General features: G+C 42.6%; 1 protein-coding gene across 6 annotated transcripts in view; it reads left to right on the forward strand.

Moving 5' to 3' along the window:
* The window catches only part of CKAP5 (cytoskeleton associated protein 5), a 107,179-nt gene extending 90,277 nt beyond the window's left edge, over positions 1 to 16,902 (forward strand). For 3 of the 6 annotated variants that reach the window (XM_025452046.3, XM_025452044.3, XM_025452045.3), the window contains exons 36-44: positions 8,581 to 8,760; positions 9,457 to 9,644; positions 10,173 to 10,248; positions 11,161 to 11,349; positions 11,445 to 11,582; positions 12,016 to 12,099; positions 12,195 to 12,354; positions 15,965 to 16,116; positions 16,217 to 16,902. In XM_025452046.3, coding sequence (XP_025307831.1) covers positions 8,581 to 8,760; positions 9,457 to 9,644; positions 10,173 to 10,248; positions 11,161 to 11,349; positions 11,445 to 11,582; positions 12,016 to 12,099; positions 12,195 to 12,354; positions 15,965 to 16,116; positions 16,217 to 16,462 — 1,413 coding nt within the window. In that variant the 3' untranslated portion in view covers positions 16,463 to 16,902. The remainder of the gene's footprint in view (positions 1 to 8,580; positions 8,761 to 9,456; positions 9,645 to 10,172; positions 10,249 to 11,160; positions 11,350 to 11,444; positions 11,583 to 12,015; positions 12,100 to 12,194; positions 12,355 to 15,964; positions 16,117 to 16,216) is intronic. The other 3 variants (XM_025452047.3, XM_035701105.2, XM_025452049.3) reach the window with 3 other exon arrangements.
* Positions 16,903 to 17,387: the final 485 nt, after the last annotated feature.

The following is a 17,387-nucleotide window of genomic DNA, read 5'->3' on the forward strand; positions in this document are numbered from 1 at the left end:
AAGGGAAGACTAAGGACTAGTCTAGACCAAAAAGAGACTGAGAGACATGACTAAATGTAGTACATGATTCTAGACTGGCCTTTAGCTGTGAAGAATGTGATCAGGGCAATTAGAGAAAATAGAATAGGGCCTGAGGATTAAATGGTAACAATGTCAATACTAATCTTCTGATTTTGAGTGTGCCTCAGGGAGTATGAAGGAGAATGTCCTTGTGACAAAGAAATACATAGCGAAGTATGAGATGGGCGTGGAGCATCAGATTGACAATTTATTCTCAACTGATTTAGGATTTTATAAATTCCTTTATTATATTTCAACATTTCTATAATGTTTGTACTTTATTTTTATTGGGGAAAATGTCTCTCTGGCCATTCTCTTAAGACCAGATCTGTTACAAAGTTATGACTGAAATTTATATAAAAGATAATATCACATCCACCAGGATTATCATAGTGGGGAAGAAGAAAAGTGGATGGTTCCAGAGTATCTTTAGATAAGTATCATCCACAAGACTTGGAGACAGATGGGATGTGAAAAGTAAGGTAAGAAAAGAACAGTAACTCCTTGATTTTTGGCTTGAGCACCTGGGTGGATGGATGGTGGTGTTTCTTGAGAATAGGGAAAACTGAAGAAAGAGCAATCTTGAGGTTGGAAATGAAGAGCTATGTCTTTGCTGTGTTAAGTTTGAGTAGTCTGTTTGATATCTCTGTGAAGGCAGAGGCTAGAAATGGAAGAACTGGGGATCTCAGCAAAAGATTTTTGCTATTGTTTGACAAATCGTCTCCTATTAAGTTTCGACATTGGAGGGCATTCTAGAAAATAGTGACTTTATTTTTTTTTTTTTAATTTTTTAAATTTTTATTTATTTATGATAGAGAGAGAGAGAGAGAGGCAGAGACACAGGCAGAGGGAGAAGCAGGCTCCATGCACCAGGAGCCCGACGTGGGATTCGATCCCGGGTCTCCAGGATTGCGCCCTGGGCCAAAGGCAGGCGCCAAACCGCTGCGCCACCCAGGGATCCCCAAAATAGTGACTTTAATACATGCATTCCTGTTGCCTTTCTCCATCGACTTCAAACCCATCTGAGCAGAGGAGCTGCTGGGTCAGGTAGTTGGTATCTGAAGTATGTACAAGTTTCAAGCTCCATCTGGTACAAGTAAAAGCCTTTTCCACATATAGGCCTTCAGGAAAACCTGAAGTTCAATAGTGCAGAGCCCAGGGAAGAAGATGGAAACACCAAAAATCCTGGAAAGAAGTCTCTTTTCATCCATGAAGACCAGAAGATCCCCTAAATAAAGGACAGCAGTGGTTTATATGAGTGTTAATAGGAGGACCCAGTGTTCTCCCTGGCCCCCAGGGAACTATAGGTTGCTAAACAAAAAGGCTGAATTCACTGGCTGAGGCTGGGAAGTCTCTAGGTTTTGTACCTTCAGAGACAGAAGAGCAGAAGTACCTGCTCTTAATGCTGTGCTGTATGACTGATAGATTGCAAGCTGGCATACCACAAACTTAGAAGGGGAGAAACTACCATGTTTCCCATTCTCAGATTGCCAAAATTGAGGCTTTCCGAAGGCAGACCCAAGAGTGAATCCTGACTAGGTTAGAATAATAATGAACCACACCATAAGAGACTCAGTAACGGGGAAGAAAAAAAAAAAAAAAAACAGAATGGTAATCTCTTAGCACAATGGAATTGCTAGAGGGGACAAGATGACCACAGGGGAAGGGAATAAGGTGTGGAAAGAGTATTTAAAGAGGACTTACTAAAAAAAAATAAAATAATAAAAATAAAATAAAAAGAGGACTTATTATTACATATCAAGATTCTCTCTGGCAAAAAAATAAAATAAAACATGGTTTCAGAATTTTAAAATTGAGTAGATGGACTAAAGGGAGAGGATGATCACTGCAGAAACCATATTAGTGGTCTGAATGACAAGGGTGACAAGATCATTCAGTGGGGAAAGAACAGTCTTTTCAACAAATGATGCCAGAAAAATGGATATCCACATGTAAAAGAATGAAGTTGGACTCTTATGCTATATAAAAAAATTAACTCAAAATGGATCAAAGACAAATATAATAGCTAAAGCTATAAACTCTTAGAAGAAAATATGGGGGGAAGGGTCTTGTGGCAGTGGCAGCTCAAGAGCAGAGTATGAACTCTGGTGGCCAGAGTCATGGCAGGACAGGCATTAAGAAAGTTTCTTTCCCTCTTTGACCAAGTGTTGGTTGAAAGGAGTACAGCCAACTGCAACCGAAGGAGGCATTTTGCTTCCAGAAAAACCTCAAGGAAAACTATTCTCTCCCTCCCTCCCTTCTCCCCCCTTTCTTTCTTTCTTTTCTTTTTCTTTCTCTTTCTTTTCTTTCTTGGTTGATTTATTTATTTGAGAAAGAGAGCAAGCAGAGGGAGAGAATCTGAAGCACACTTCCTGCTGAGCACAGAGCCCAACACGGAACTCAGTCCCATGACCCTGAGATGACCTGAGCCAAAATCAAGAGTCAGAAGTTTAACTAACTGAGCCACCCAAGTGTTCCAAGGATTATTTCTTATTTAGAGATGGTAACATTCTCAGAAAGTATGTAGACTGAAATAAATCATTATTGAGATGGCATTGTGTGAAGCTGCCCATTCCAGTGAAGTTGTGAAATCTTTCATCATGCCTCTTATAATAACCTTAAAAAAAATTAGGGGAAAATCTTCATGTTACTGGATTTGGCAGTGATTTCTTGGGTATGACACCAAAAGCAATGACAACAAAGAAAAAATAATTAAATTGAACTTTCATCAAAATTTAAAAGTTTAATGCATCAAAGGTCCCTATCAAGAGAGTAAAAAGACATCCCACAGAATGGGAGAAAAGATTTTCAAATTATATATCTGATATAAGATTAATATCCAGAACACAGAAAGAACTACAACCAACCACAAAAAGATTGGGGGGGGGGGGGCAAAGAACTTAAACTGACATTTCTCCAAAGAAGATACACAGATGGCTAGTAAACACACATGAAAAGTTGTTTGCCATTCTAGTCATTAGGGAAATGCAGATCAAAACCACAATGAGATACCACTTCACACCCATTAGGATTTTTTTTCTACAAATGGGAATCATGTTGGCAAGGATGTAGAGAAATGAGAACCTGTGTTGCATTGCTGGTGAGGACATAAAATGGTGCAACCACTATGGAAAACAGTCTGGTGGCTCTTCACAAAGTTAAACATAGACTTACAATAAGATCCAGCAATTCCACTCCCAGAAAGCAGGGACTCAAACAGATAGTTGTGCACCAGTGTTTATAGGAGCATTATTCACAGCAGACAAAAGGTGGAAAACAAGAGTCCATCAACAGGTGAATGAACAAAATGTGGAATGTACATACAATGGAATATTATTCAGCCATAAAGATGAATGAAATTCTGATGTATGCTATAAGATGGATGAACCTTGGAGACATTATGCTGTGTGCAATAAATCAAGCACAAAGGGACAAATACTGTAGGATTCCACATATTTGAGGTATCTAGAATAAGCAAATCCATGAAGATAGAAAGTAGAATAGAGGATACCAGGGCCAGGGAGACAGGAATGGAGAGTTGTTTAAGGAGTATGGAGTCTGTTTAGGATGATAGCAAAGTTTTGGAAATAGTGGTGATGCTTACATAACACTGTGAAGGTACTTAATACTGTTGTATTATATACTTAAAAATGGCTAAAATGGTAATTTTATATTATATAATTTTTACTGTCATAAGAAAATTAAGAGATAAAAATAAAACTCTCAGTAACAAAAATGTTTAAGTGGCTAGGAATAAATCAGGCATTTTCTATATAAGACCTTTACAGGGAAAATTGAATGATATTAGAGAATTTCCAAATAAATGGAAGTATACTATGTTCACAGGATTCGGGGTTGTCAATTACCAGTTCTCAAATTAACCTATCAAATCAAAGCCATTCTAATCAAAATCTCAACAGTTTTCTGCAGTTGTGAAGCAGATTCTTAAATTTATATGGGAGATAAAAGGGCTTACAAATAGCAAAGTTGGGATCCCTGGATGGCTCAGTGGTTTAGCGCCTGCCTTTGGCCCAGGGCGTGATCCTGAAGTCCCGGGATCAAGTCCCACATCAGGCTTCCTCTGCCTGTGCTCTGCCTCTCTCTCTCTCTCACTCTCTCTCATGAATAAATAAATGAAATCTTAAAAAAAAAAATTGCGAAGTCAAGACTTTTTCAAAATGAGGACATAGTGGAGGGCTTCTATCACCAGCATCACCTTTGGCTACAGAGCCACTGTAACTAAGATAGTGTGTAGTATTGGCCCAGACAAGCAGCTCAACCACTGAGATGGAACAGAGTCCAGAAATAGACTCACATCTATAGGAAACTTAACACAGAAAGACATTAAAAATCACTTGGTAAAACCTAGATTAATAAGTAAATGGTGCTAGGACTAGTTATTTTCCATGGGAACAACAGTATAATTAGATTGCTATTTCCTGCACCAAAGTATATTTCAGATGAATTAAAGACCTAGATGTGAAAAGGAAAACTTAATAGGAGAACATTTTTTACTTCACATTATGTAAGGATTTCTTTTTAAACTAGACACAAAAAACATAAGGAAAAAATAGAAATCTTTTACTACATTAAAATTTCTAAAAACTTCCTCTTATCCCAAGATACTCTTGTCTATAACAAAATGAAAAGACAAGTGGAGTGCCTGGCTGGTTGGCTGGCTCTCGGTTGAGTATGTGACTCTTAATCTAAGGGTCATGAGTTCAAGCCCCGCATTGGTTGTGAAGTATACTTTAAAAAAAAGAAAAAATGAAAAGACAAGTTACAGATTAAGACAATTGGGACAGATGTAGTAGATGAAAAATAGGGACATAGGAATTAAATAATTCTTACCAGTTTAGAGGTCAGAATAGTGGGTTTTGTTTTGTTTTTTAATAAATAAATAAAAGGGGATCCCTGGGTGGCGCAGTGGTTTAGCGCCTGCCTTTGGCCCAGGGCGTGATCCTGGAGACCCAGGATCGAATCCCACGTCGGGCTCCCGGTGCATGGAGCCTGCTTCTCCTTCTACCTATGTCTCTGCCTCTCTCTCTCTCTCTCTCTGTGTGACTATCATAAATAAATAAAAATTAAAATAAATAAATAAAAGGAAAACCCAGAAAGAATAGTAACCCCTGGTGGAAGGCAAGGTACCAGCATGGGGGGGGGGGGCAGGAAGAGAGCTTTAGGATGCTTTGGGTGTCCTATAGCTTGTCCTCAATGGCAGATGTCCGGATGCATAGGCATAGAATTTCGTTAAGTTGTATTCTTAGGGGACACCTGGGTGGCTCAGCGGTATTTGAGCCTGCCTTTGGCCTGGGGCGTGATCCTGGAGTCCTGGGATCAAGTTCCACATCGGGCTTCCTACATGGAGCCTGCTTCTCCCTCTGCCTGTGTCTGTCTCTCTCTCTCTCTCTCTCTCTCTCTCTCCCCGAGTCTCTCATGAATAAATAAGTAATTTTTTAAAAAAAAATTGTATTCTTAGGATTTGTATGTTATATTAAAGTTAAAGCTTAATAAAGAATATTAGTGGGACATCTGAGTGACTCAGTTATTTAAGCGTTTGACTCTGGATTTCGGTTCAGGTCATGATCCTAGGGTCCTGGGATGAAACCCCACATCAGATTCCCTGCTGAGCAAGGAGTCCGCTTGTCTCCCTCTCCCTCTGCCCCAATCCCCCTCCAACTCATCTCCGTCTGAAAGAAATCTTCTTTAAAAAAATATTAGTAAACATATATACCAGATTTGATATATATATCTGTGAAGAGAATTTTATAGTCTCTGAAAATGTCTATACTTTTTCATATCTTAACAAATGCTATGATAAAGATATACTGACCAACAAATTTGTTTAATAAATAATGTCACAAAAAATACTTGGAAAAGTATGAAACATGCTCCTGACTAACCCTTTGATCCAAAATAAAAAAACCCACAACTCTTTATTTTTAACAATTTAGATTGTTAATTTGATTGAGAGAATGACAGGAGTGGAGATGGCGGGGCTGGCAGAGGGAGAGAATCCCAAGCAGGCTCTCTGCTGAGCGTGAAGCCCAGTTCAGGGCTTGATCTTACAACCCTGAGATCATGACCTGAGCCAAAATCGAGTCTGAGGCTAGACTGAACCACACAGGAGCCGTCCCCAAAAAATCTTAATAGTGAATAGGAAAGCATTTCTCTCTAAAACTCTACTGAAACTACTGACCTCAGAAAAATATATTGCCTGAAATGAATTTATTATTGAAGAGAGGCTAAAATAAAGGAACTCAGTACATACGAGAAATTAGAAAAATAAAAAATAAATCCAAAGAAATTTAAAAGTAGGAGGTAAACTATAATTCATGAAATGGATTTTTAAAATAATAAATCTAAATTTGTTCCTCGTAAAACAAAATAAATTCTTTACTAGCCTGATGAGAGAACAAAAATCTAAGTGTCAGGAGTGAGGAAGGAACCAACTACAGAGGAGGAAGAGATTGAAAAAAAATAAGACCCTTGTAACCATGTGGAAATTTAAAACAATTGATTCCCCCTGCCCAAATTTTTTTTAAATAACCAGAGAATTTGGGGAGACCATTAAAAAACAAGGAAACCCAGAACAGAATAAGACATTTGATCATACAAAATTTTTAAGATTTTAATCTGGAGAACTCTACCATATACTGTCAATGAACAGGTGGTATATTGTGATATATATTTGCATCCCATATGACCAACAAAGGACTAATAATTACAGGAAACAGAGCTCTTATGAATTTTTATGAGAAATGGAGAACCCAACAGAAAAATGACCAAAGGATGTGAATAGGCAAATCATGGAATATCTCCAAACAGCCAAGCCAGTAAAAACATAAAAAGGGGTCCGGGCCCTCCTCTGCCACAAAGTACAAATTAATGTAATAATAAGCACTTTTCCCTCAGAGTGACAAAAAGTAATAACACACAGTTGATAGGGATTCTGTAATAATAGTACTCATACATTAAACATAGAAATGTAGGACAGCCCCAGTGGCGCAGCGGTGTAGTGCCACCTGCAGCCTGGGGTGTGATCCTGGGGACCTGGGATCGAGTCCCACGTGCGACTCCCTGCATGGAGCCTGTTTCTCTCTCTGCCTGTGTCTCTGCCTCTCTGTGTGTGTGTGTCTCTATGAATAAATAAAATCTTTAAAAAAACAAACAAACATAGAAATGTGAATTAAATGTGTATTTTAACGAGAACAACATGGTAATATCTATTATACCATAATTGTTGTCTTCTTCAGACTAAAAAACTATACTCCTGGGACTCTTTCTTTTAGATAGATAAACACAAGTATGTTAGGATACATATACAGAGATGTTTATTGTAACATTATTTATAGTAAATAAAATAACCAAACTGGAAACACATTGAAAGTTTGGTAAGGGAATGATTGAGTAAATTTTGGTACATGCCTATGTGGACTGTTAAGAAGGCTTTAAAAATAGAGCTTTTTATTTTATTTTAAATAGAGCTATTCTTGTGGCCTTTGGGGATTTTCATAATATTCTGTTGAGCTAGGAAAGCTAGATGCAGAGACGTGTATGTACTATAATCCTCTGGTAGAATAAACAATGCCCTAAACCTTGATCTCGTTTATGTGTGCAAGTATGCTTGTATATGATTCTGTGAACATGAAAGATGTTGACCAGGCATTAATGTTAATTATCTTAGAAAAAAAAGTAAGCTCCCCCCCTGGGGGAAAAAAAGTATTTTTTATGGTGTCGGTGTTGAAGCAGCATTGTTAAACAACTCGTTGTATAAAACTGTGTGTTCTTACAGTGTCTAAACATGCATAGTTATCAATGAAGTAGGACCACTGGCTTCCACACCACCAGGGGGCACTGTTCACACTGCAGTCTGTCTCCATGCTGCTCCCTGGAATTGCACAGTAGGACACCCCTGCATGAAAGGATGGTCGTTGAAAATTAGCATGCTTGTCTCCAGGAATTATTTATGTAATCATAAAGATATTTTTACAGTAGTGAATAGGAAATACATTTTTTCCCATAGCAGTACATTTTATGATTAGAGACAGCCAATGGTCCAAAGCAAAAAGAACACCAGATCAGGATGTTGGAAACCTGAGTTTTGAGTTTGGACTAAGTAGTCTGATCTTTCTGAGCTTTATTTTACTTATCTGATAAATGGAGATCTTACTTACCTTACTCCTTCTCAGAGCTGTTGGATGATCAAATGAGATATAATGGGAATTAAAACACTTTAATAGATGAGACATTTAAACATTGGGATTATATTCCCTGATCTAGATAGTGAACCTTTTAGAATAGGCTCTGTGACTAATTGACCTAACAGTCTCTTGCTCAATAAACATGTGCTAAATGTTAGACTCCCTAAGGACTATTTATATGTAAAGTGACTAGATTTTTTTCAAGGTAAGATATAAGTGCTTTGCAAATAAATATTACAGAGACATCCTTGTAAGTATTTTCCTACTACTTAAAAATATGACGCTTGGAGACTATATCTTGGGTTTTTGTTACCAGATTGATGAGGTCCTGAGACAGGAAGACAAAGCTGAAGCGATGTCTGGCCATATTGATCAATTTCTGATAGCCACGTTCATGCAACTAAGACTCATCTACAATACACATATGGCCGATGAGAAATTGGAGAAAGATGAGATCATCAAGCTGTATAGCTGTATCATTGGCAACATGATTTCGGTAAGGCCACATCTGCAGAACATGAGCTTCCCTTCAGTCTCATCCTGTCTGGGTTCTAAAGCCTGAGTCAGTGTAGTTCCAGCAAGTCCCATGTCACTTACAGGGTTTTACATGTAATTTACTACTTTCACTGGATGTTGGGGGACACCCCAGCTTGCCTTATTGTTCGGGTACAAAATAGAATGCTTACTTATATACTGCCTAGAATTCTGCTTCCTGCCTAGAATTCATCAGGCATGGTAGGCCCTGGCTGCATTGTCACAGATAACTGCTCACACTAAAAGTACTTTTATAACAGGAAGGAAGGAAGCACTCCAGTTAATTTTGGCTATTTCTGGAGGTTTAAGGGAGTCTGATGATTTTTTTTTCTCCAAATACTCTGAAAATTTTTTTTTTAAGATTTTATTTATTTGAGAGAGAAGAGCACAAGGGGGAGGGCGGGCAGGGGCAGAGGGAGAAGAAGAAGCATGTTCCCCACTGAGCAAGAAGCCTGATGCAGGACCTCAATACCAGGACCCCAGGATCATGACCTGAGCCAAAGTCAGACGCTTAACCATCTGAGCCACCCAGGTGCCCCTGAAGTTTTTAAAATACATAATTTTTTGCTAGAATGTGCCACCCACCTGTTAGTGAACATATCTTCCTTGCTCTGTACACTGGGTTCCATACCGCTTTAACACAAGTATGATTGGATAGCTGTTTCAGATAGAGAGCCTCGCTCGGGAGGCCTCCACAGGGGTACTGAAAGACCTGATGCATGGCCTCATCACCTTAATGCTGGACTCTCGGATTGAAGATCTAGAGGAAGGACAACAGGTGATCCGCTCTGTGAACCTCTTGGTGGTGAAGGTGCTGGAGAAGTCAGACCAGACCAATATCCTGAGGTATAACTATAATCTCACCATTAGAGCTTGGAACAACCTCTTTTGTCTACCCATGGAAACCAAAGTCACTAGACCAATTAGAACTTTAGGTTTGCCTAGTTAAGTTGATTTATTATTCTTCCCTTCCTCATGAACCAAAAAAGTGTTCCAACCTGAGATAGCAGTTAAAACTAGTAACAACTCAGTAAGCCAGCCAGCATAGTGAGTTTTCTAGAATAGGACTGTAGCGTTTGTTGGTTACCTTGCCCTTTCATGTACACTTCAGGTGCATTTCTTTCTTAGCGACCAGTGACCGTGAAAAGTAGAGTAAGGAGCTTTCCCATTTGCCATGTGGTAACAGGAAGCTTAAAAGCCTGGTTTATTTTCTTCACAGCTGAGTATCAGGCAATCAGAGATGGTCCTGATCCATGTGCTCTCAGTTTGTTAGGTGGATACAGAATATTTACACTTGGCCTTTCAATTACTGATTTTAATTGGAATGCATGTTTGAAACTTATTAATGCTGTTGTATTGGGATGTTTTTTCTAGTGCCCTACTTGTTTTGCTCCAAGACAGCCTGCTAGCAACAGCCAGTTCTCCCAAATTCTCAGAGCTTGTTATGAAGGTAAAGTGCAAATAATTTGATCTCTTTTCTGTCAAAGATGCAATACTTTGTTAAAGTATGGGGAAAGAGGAATTGAAAGTAAGACGTAGAGTTAAATCAACCAAGGCACAACTGAAAAAAATACTTGGTCTCCAGTTTACACCCCAAGCTCAAGCCTGAACAGTTCTTGGCCTCAAACAGTTAAAAGGGAAAGACAGGATCCCTGGGTGGCGCAGTGGTTTGGCGCCTGCCTTTGGCCCAGGGCGCGATCCTGGAGACCCGGGATCGAATCCCACATCCCACATCGGGCTCCCGGTGCATGGAGACTGCTTCTCCCTCTGCCTGTGTCTCTGCCTCTCTCTCTCTCTCTCCTCTCTCTCTCTGTGACTATCATAAATAAATAAAAAAATAAAAATTAAAAAAATAAAAGGGAAAGACAACTGTCCTTAAAAGCAAAATACAATTACTTTCATGAGACAAATTTTATTCCTTTTTTTGGGAAATAGATATGTATAGCCCTCTTCGATAGAAGACCCCGGATGAACATTTCAGTACCGCTATAATATTGTTATTACACTGTAATAGAGTTTGTCTCCTTGGAGTAGATTTGGTTAAGCTGTATGAACTACTCTACTTTCAGGTCCCACACCCAGTTCTCCATATCTTCTCACCATTTAAGGCCCATCTCCAGACAGTGGGAGGGAGGTGTGGGGATGATTACATGGATGGCTTGTCACACACTAACCAGTGACATGCTTGGAGTGAAATTGTTCATGTTTTAGCAGCTGAACTCAAAAGACATGGTGATGTTCCACACTTATTTCTCTGACTGCCTTTCAGAAATGACCCCAGAGCCTAGGGCAGGTGAATGGTGACAGGAATTATCTTTATTCTTTAGCCACTCTTGCTAACTTTCGTTTCTTTTTTCAATAGTGTCTCTGGAGAATGGTTCGACTCTTGCCTGATACCATCAACAGCATTAATCTGGACAGAATTCTTCTGGACATACACATTTTCATGAAAGTCTTCCCCAAAGAGAAACTGAAGCAATGCAAAAGTGAATTTCCCATAAGGACCCTAAAGACACTGCTGCACACATTATGCAAATTAAAAGGGCCCAAGGTAAGTAAGAACAGCAGCTGGTCCCTGAGAGAGCTTGAGGAGAACTTCATGGATATGGCATCACCATCATCTGAATCTGCATGTGTCTCCCTCAGATCCTAGACCACCTAACAATGATTGACAACAAGAACGAGTCTGAGCTGGAGGCCCACCTCTGCCGGATGATGAAGCACAGCATGGACCAGACAGGGAGCAAGTCTGATAAGGAAACAGAAAAGGGAGCATCTCGAATAGTAAGTGTCCTGACTGAGGGTGGTGATCTTGTCAGAGGCATAAGCACTAAAGCCCACCCTCTCAGGGTCTAAGGGGATGGGGCCAGTCGCTCTCCTGCTGCTGTGCTGTGACCATTTCCACCTTGAAGTTTTCAAATATGAACTAGTTATAATGGTGTGGTTACCACACAACCAAAGGTTGTCAGGTAAATCCACTGTGAGCTCTACTTAAGAAGAGAGGGGCCAGGTCCTTTCTCGCCAATTTAGTTGAAAACCTTCGACTGGAGGCATTTAGTGACCAGAATGTTAGGGTTTTTTGCTGCAGACACCGGTGCTGTTACCACAGGAACATTCCAGTAAGTCTGGATTTTGAGACCTCTTCAGTTCTTATCCAGTTGTGGGTTCCTGATTAATAACTCAAGTCTAGCCAGTCCTTTGTGTCTTTCAACTACAGGATGAAAAATCATCAAAGGCCAAAGTGAATGATTTCTTAGCTGAGATTTTTAAGAAGATTGGCTCTAAGGAAAACACTAAAGAGGTGAGAGGGGAAGGGGCGAGCCAAGCAGGCATCTGCTTAAGGGAGAAGGGTCACCGACTAATATCTCCCCCCTCTTCCTTTTTCTTGGTAACCAGGGCCTAGCAGAGTTGTACGAATATAAGAAGAAATATTCAGATGCTGACATTGAACCATTTCTGAAAAATTCCTCCCAGTTCTTCCAGAGTTATGTTGAGAGAGGCCTTCGGGTGATTGAGATGGAGAGGGAGGGCAAAGGCCGCATTCCCGCGTCTACAGGTATGGCTTCCTCCAGTGGCTGCAGGAAGGAGCTCAAAATAGCTCCCAGCTCCGGAACTAGAGGTTTTGATTGGTTTAAATTTATACCTATGCTTCTCGGTACTTGCTGGTCACCAGTGGTGTTTACGTTGCTACAACAGTGGCCAACTCTGTCACCTGACTTGACCCATCGCCAGTGTTTGACAAGGGCAGTGCTCCTTGTCCTTGAAACCACTTCTGCCCTGTGCTTCCGGTTGTCCCTGTTCTCTTGGTTTCTTCCTACCTGGCCTTCCTGGCCTCTTCCTACTTGGCCTCTCTGATTCTTCCTCTCCCTGAACTCTTACTGTTGGCGTTCCACAGGCTTCAGTCTGCAACCATTCCTCCAAAACCTGCTCCGTCAGCGTTCTTCTCCATCTCAGATGATGGCACCTCCGTTGCTTAGACCTTTCTTTCAGTCATGTCTTCCCCTCAGTCAGGAAATCTTTTGGCTCTGCCTGCAAACCATGTGCAGAATCCTCACACACTTCTCATGATCTTCACTGCCACTTCCTTGACATGAGTATCATCATCTCTCACCTGGTTTGTGGCACTGTTCTCCTGCTTCTACTGTGACTTCCCATAATTCTTTCCATTCATAGCATCAAAACAATGCTCCTCCAACATTTTCCAAAGGCTGTATCTCAGCAAAAGCAAAAGGCCTTACCAGAGGCCTACAAGGGCCTACATTATAAGGCCCCTTGACCCCTCTAGAGCTACATCTCCTGCCACTCGCTCCGACTCCTGTTCCACTCCAGCCCCCACTGCCCTCCTTGCTGTTTTGGAACATACCAGGCATGCACCTGCTTGGGGCCTTTGCAACAGCTGTTTCTTACATGTAGAATGCTCTTACCCAAGATAGCCTTGTAACTAGTCCTTTCTTCCTTCAGATCTTTGTTCAAACATCAGTCTCAGACCTTTCTTAAAATTTGCATCCTACCCCCCAATCCCTTGATCAAACATATGGTATATCCATATGTAGCATGCCATCCATATGTAGACATTCTGCTCATTACACCTCAAAGAAAAGACTCTTAAATCTTGAAGAAGCATAATTTCAGGTGTTAAAAACAAAAGAAAAATAAGAACACAACTGAAGTTTCAGCCTAGCAAGATACATGGTGAGAGGGAACCTGATTAGAATCTGAAAACAACAAAGGAGCACAGTTTTATAGGCAAACAAATTCAAGACGGTAAGAGTGGGAATTTCAGGGACTCCCAAAAGAACTAAATGTGGGACGTGAGAGCTCTACTCTGGATGGTGACAGGGGTCTTTCTTTTTGGTTTTAAAGTTTTTTTGTTTTGTTTTGTTTTTAATATACTCATGAGAGGCAGAGACACGGGCAGAGGGAAAACAGGCTCCCCACAAGGAGCTTGATGCGAGACTGGATCCCGGACCCTGAGATCACACCCTGAGCTGAAGGCAGATGCTCAACCGCTGAGCCACTCAGGCATCCCAGAGGTCTTTCTTTTGGTTTAAGGCTCTTGACAGCTCTTTTCTTTATTTCTTTCTTTTTTTTTTAATTTATTTGAGCGAGATACAGCATGAGCAGGGTGGGAGACAGAAAACTAAGCTCCCCCCTGAGCAGGGAGCCCAATGTGGGGCTTGATCCCAGAACTCCGGGATCATGACCTGAGCCGAAGGCAGACATTTAACCAATTGAGCCACCCAAGTACCCCAATAGCTGTTTTCTAAAATTGACATTTCCAGGGTCTGCTGTTTGTCTCTAGCTCCTGTGAGCAGTAATTTGCAGACACTGACTTTTTCACTATAGGGGAGTAATGTTTCACTTTAACATTAGGATGAGCGGGATCCCTGGGTGGCTCAGCGGTTTAGCACCTGCCTTAGGCCCAGGGCGTGATCCTGGAGACCCAGGATAGAGTCCCACATCAGGCTCCCTTCATGGAGCCTGCTTCTCCCTCTGCCTCTGTCTCTGCCTCTCCCTGTGTGTGTCTTTCATGAATAAATAAAATAAATCTTTAAAAAAAAAAAAAAAAGGATGAGCTTTCATTCCTGTCATTCAGGAGTACCTGTTGAATGCCTGCTGTGTGCCAGGCAGCAAACAGACAAAAACCTCTGCTGGTAAATAAAATCTTAAAAAGGGATCCCTGGGTGGCTCAGTGGTTTAGTGTCTGCCTTTGGTCCAGGGCACGATCCTGGGGTCTTGGGATCGAGTCCCGTGTCAGGCTCCCTACATGGGGCCTGCTTCTCCCTCTGCCTGTGTCTCTGCCTCTCTCTCTGTGTCTATCACGAATAAATAAATAAATAAATCTTTTTTAAAAAGTGGGGCTCCTGGGTAGCTCAGTCAGTTAAGCCTCTGCCTTTGGCTCAGATCATGATCTCAGGGTCCTGGGATCGAGGCCGTATCTGGCTCCCTGTTCAGTAGGGAGTCTGCTGCTCCCTCTGCCTCTGTCCCCACTCGTGCTCACTGTTCTCTTTTGTGCTCTCTCTCAAATAAGTAAAATCTTTAAAAAGCAAACAAAAAACCCTGCTAGAATTTAAAGTCCACAAGGGCAGAGACAGACACGAACAGTTCACCTAACAATTGCTGTACTGCATGGCATGTTAGAGGAGGTAAGCGGACATACCATGGTTTGCTTGATCGAGGTGTAGGGGCCCCTTTTCTCACTTCTGCAGCCCTTTCTGGTGACATCTGACATCTGACTGATACTTTGGGCCTAAATAGGACATTTGCAGCACAAGCGTGTGACCCCACTGATTGTGGAGTGGTTGCGTGTGGAGAGTATTCAGACACCCATCACTACTATCTCTCACTCCCTTTCTCGTTCATGGGCACCTGGTCAGAGTATCCTCCACATGTTTACATTAAGGATTTCTTTTTTCCTGTAGAGTAACCTGCTGCTCTTCGGTTTACCATAAGGCAGTTTTTCTTCCCAAGATCTTACCTTTTTGGCTTATATAATGCATTTTGATACTAATTTGGGTGTTTAAAATGCCTATGTTTTGTGATTGTTCATTCTCAAAATGTCAAGAACTGGCGGGTGGATTTTTCTGGTTCTTCCCCTCTGCTGCCAGAATCTTGTTCTCCATGCTGGGAGTGACCTGTGAGCCAGTTCCTGTCCCTCTCTTTTATGTTTGTTGGACACCTGCATTTCTGCCTCTTCCCCATGAACACACTGTGGCCTTGAGCTCCTTGCTGTCTTCCCTGGTTTTGAATAAGCACTTCCCTCTGTGTATCACCTGGTCCAAGCCTAGTCTAATTGTTGCCAACTTGTAAAGTCCTGAGGTTCTTCAGCTGGACACCGTAGCATAGGCTTTTGGATTCCCCAGGTCAGTGGCAGGATGACAGAGTACAACTCCCCCTCCCCCACGCCGCACATATCCAGGGTGTAGACAGGCGGCCCAGCCTATATTCTGCTCTTCTCTGTTGTCTCTTCAAGTTCTCGCTCAGCTTGTCTTGGGTTTTTCAGAGCCCCTTTTACCACCAACTCCAGAGGAACTCCTGTGGCTTCTTTAGTCCTTACAGTGGTGATATCCAAGCCCCCAGATCTTTCCCTGTGGCGGCAGGTTAACTGGGCAGTCTAGAAGGGGACATGTGTACATTTGAGTGTCCTTTCCACATTTCACCTCTAGGCATCTCCCCTCAGACGGAGGTCTCATGTATGCCCGCTCCCACAAGCACAGTGTCCTCCATAGGTAACACCAATGGAGAGGAGGTGGGACCGTCCGTCTACCTGGAGAGGCTCAAAATCCTCCGACAGCGATGTGGTCTGGACAATACGAAGGTAGGCCTCGGTCCTTTGGGTGGGTCAAGGCCAGGCCGACCCCTGCTGCTCCCGAGCTTCAGACCGACCCGCTTTGCCAACTGTGTCCTTCTCTCCACAGCAGGACGAGCGGCCCCCGCTGACCTCTCTGCTCTCCAAACCAGCAGTCCCCCCCGTCGCCTCTTCCACGGACATGCTGCACAGCAAACTCTCTCAGCTCCGGGAGTCCCGGGAGCAGCACCAGCACTCAGACCTGGATTCTAACCAGACTCACTCTTCAGGAAGCGTGACCACGTCCTCATCCTCCACAGCCAACATTGACGACTTGAAAAAGAGACTGGAGAGAATAAAGAGCAGCCGCAAGTGAAGTGGCCCCGGCCCCGTGCCCCGCAGCTCCAGCTCACTCAACTCGGGGTCCTCCTGGTCACCGGGGCTCGGCGGGCCTGGCACACAGACTGCCTGGATGTGCCCGCCGCGGGCCTCCCATGCGCTCCGCTGCTCCGCCAGCGTCCTGCCTCCGGAAGACTGTCTGTGTCGTAGTTTAGTGTACAGACTTGTAAACAGCTGCCCTCCGCTCAGCTCCGACTAGTCTCCGTAGCCTTGGTCTTTTATTTCTAACTGCTCATTTGTAAAGTTGTCCTGATCTTTCCTAGCTTTTAACTATTAGAAACTCTTGACTAGTTTTCCTTTTGAGTCCGTGAGCTCTTCTCCCTGTAGCCCCGAAGGGTCACTGTATTCTGTATGAATGCATGGCATGATACAACTAATTTAAGAGTCTTTTATAAATAAAGTTTGCATTAACTAGAACAGTCTCCCAAGATGCTCCTGCCTGGGCAGCTCTGTCATCTGTCCTTGGGACTGGCCAGCCAGCAGCCAAACATGAGTAAGTCCTGCTTAAGGAGCACCACCTTGTATGGGCGCACAGACTTGTGCTTCTACCCTGAGTAGGAGCGACGCCCTGTTCCTGCCTTCCGCTTGCAGCTTCCGGGGGGTTATGGTCATGGCTTCCTCCCATCAGCCCCATGGCTCCAGGGGCTCCTGGGCTTCCTGCTGTGACTTGGGGCCCGGGCCAGGCAGCAGTGCCTTCCACACAGACACTGGACTTGGGGGCTCTGACTGAAGGAGGATGGGGGTGCTCAGGAGCTCCCCGCCTGGTTTTGGGGCCTGAGTTGAGACCCATTGTTGCTTCCCGCTCAGGCTGAGTGAGGACCAGAAAGTGAACAGAGGAGTCACATCCAGGATAAATCCGCCAGGATCTCCCTCCATAGTCAGAAAAACTCAGGACCAAGAGG

The sequence above is a fragment of the Canis lupus genome, chromosome 18 (genome assembly GCF_003254725.2).
Source record: "Canis lupus dingo isolate Sandy chromosome 18, ASM325472v2, whole genome shotgun sequence".
In the NCBI taxonomy this organism is placed as follows: Eukaryota; Metazoa; Chordata; class Mammalia; order Carnivora; family Canidae; genus Canis; species Canis lupus.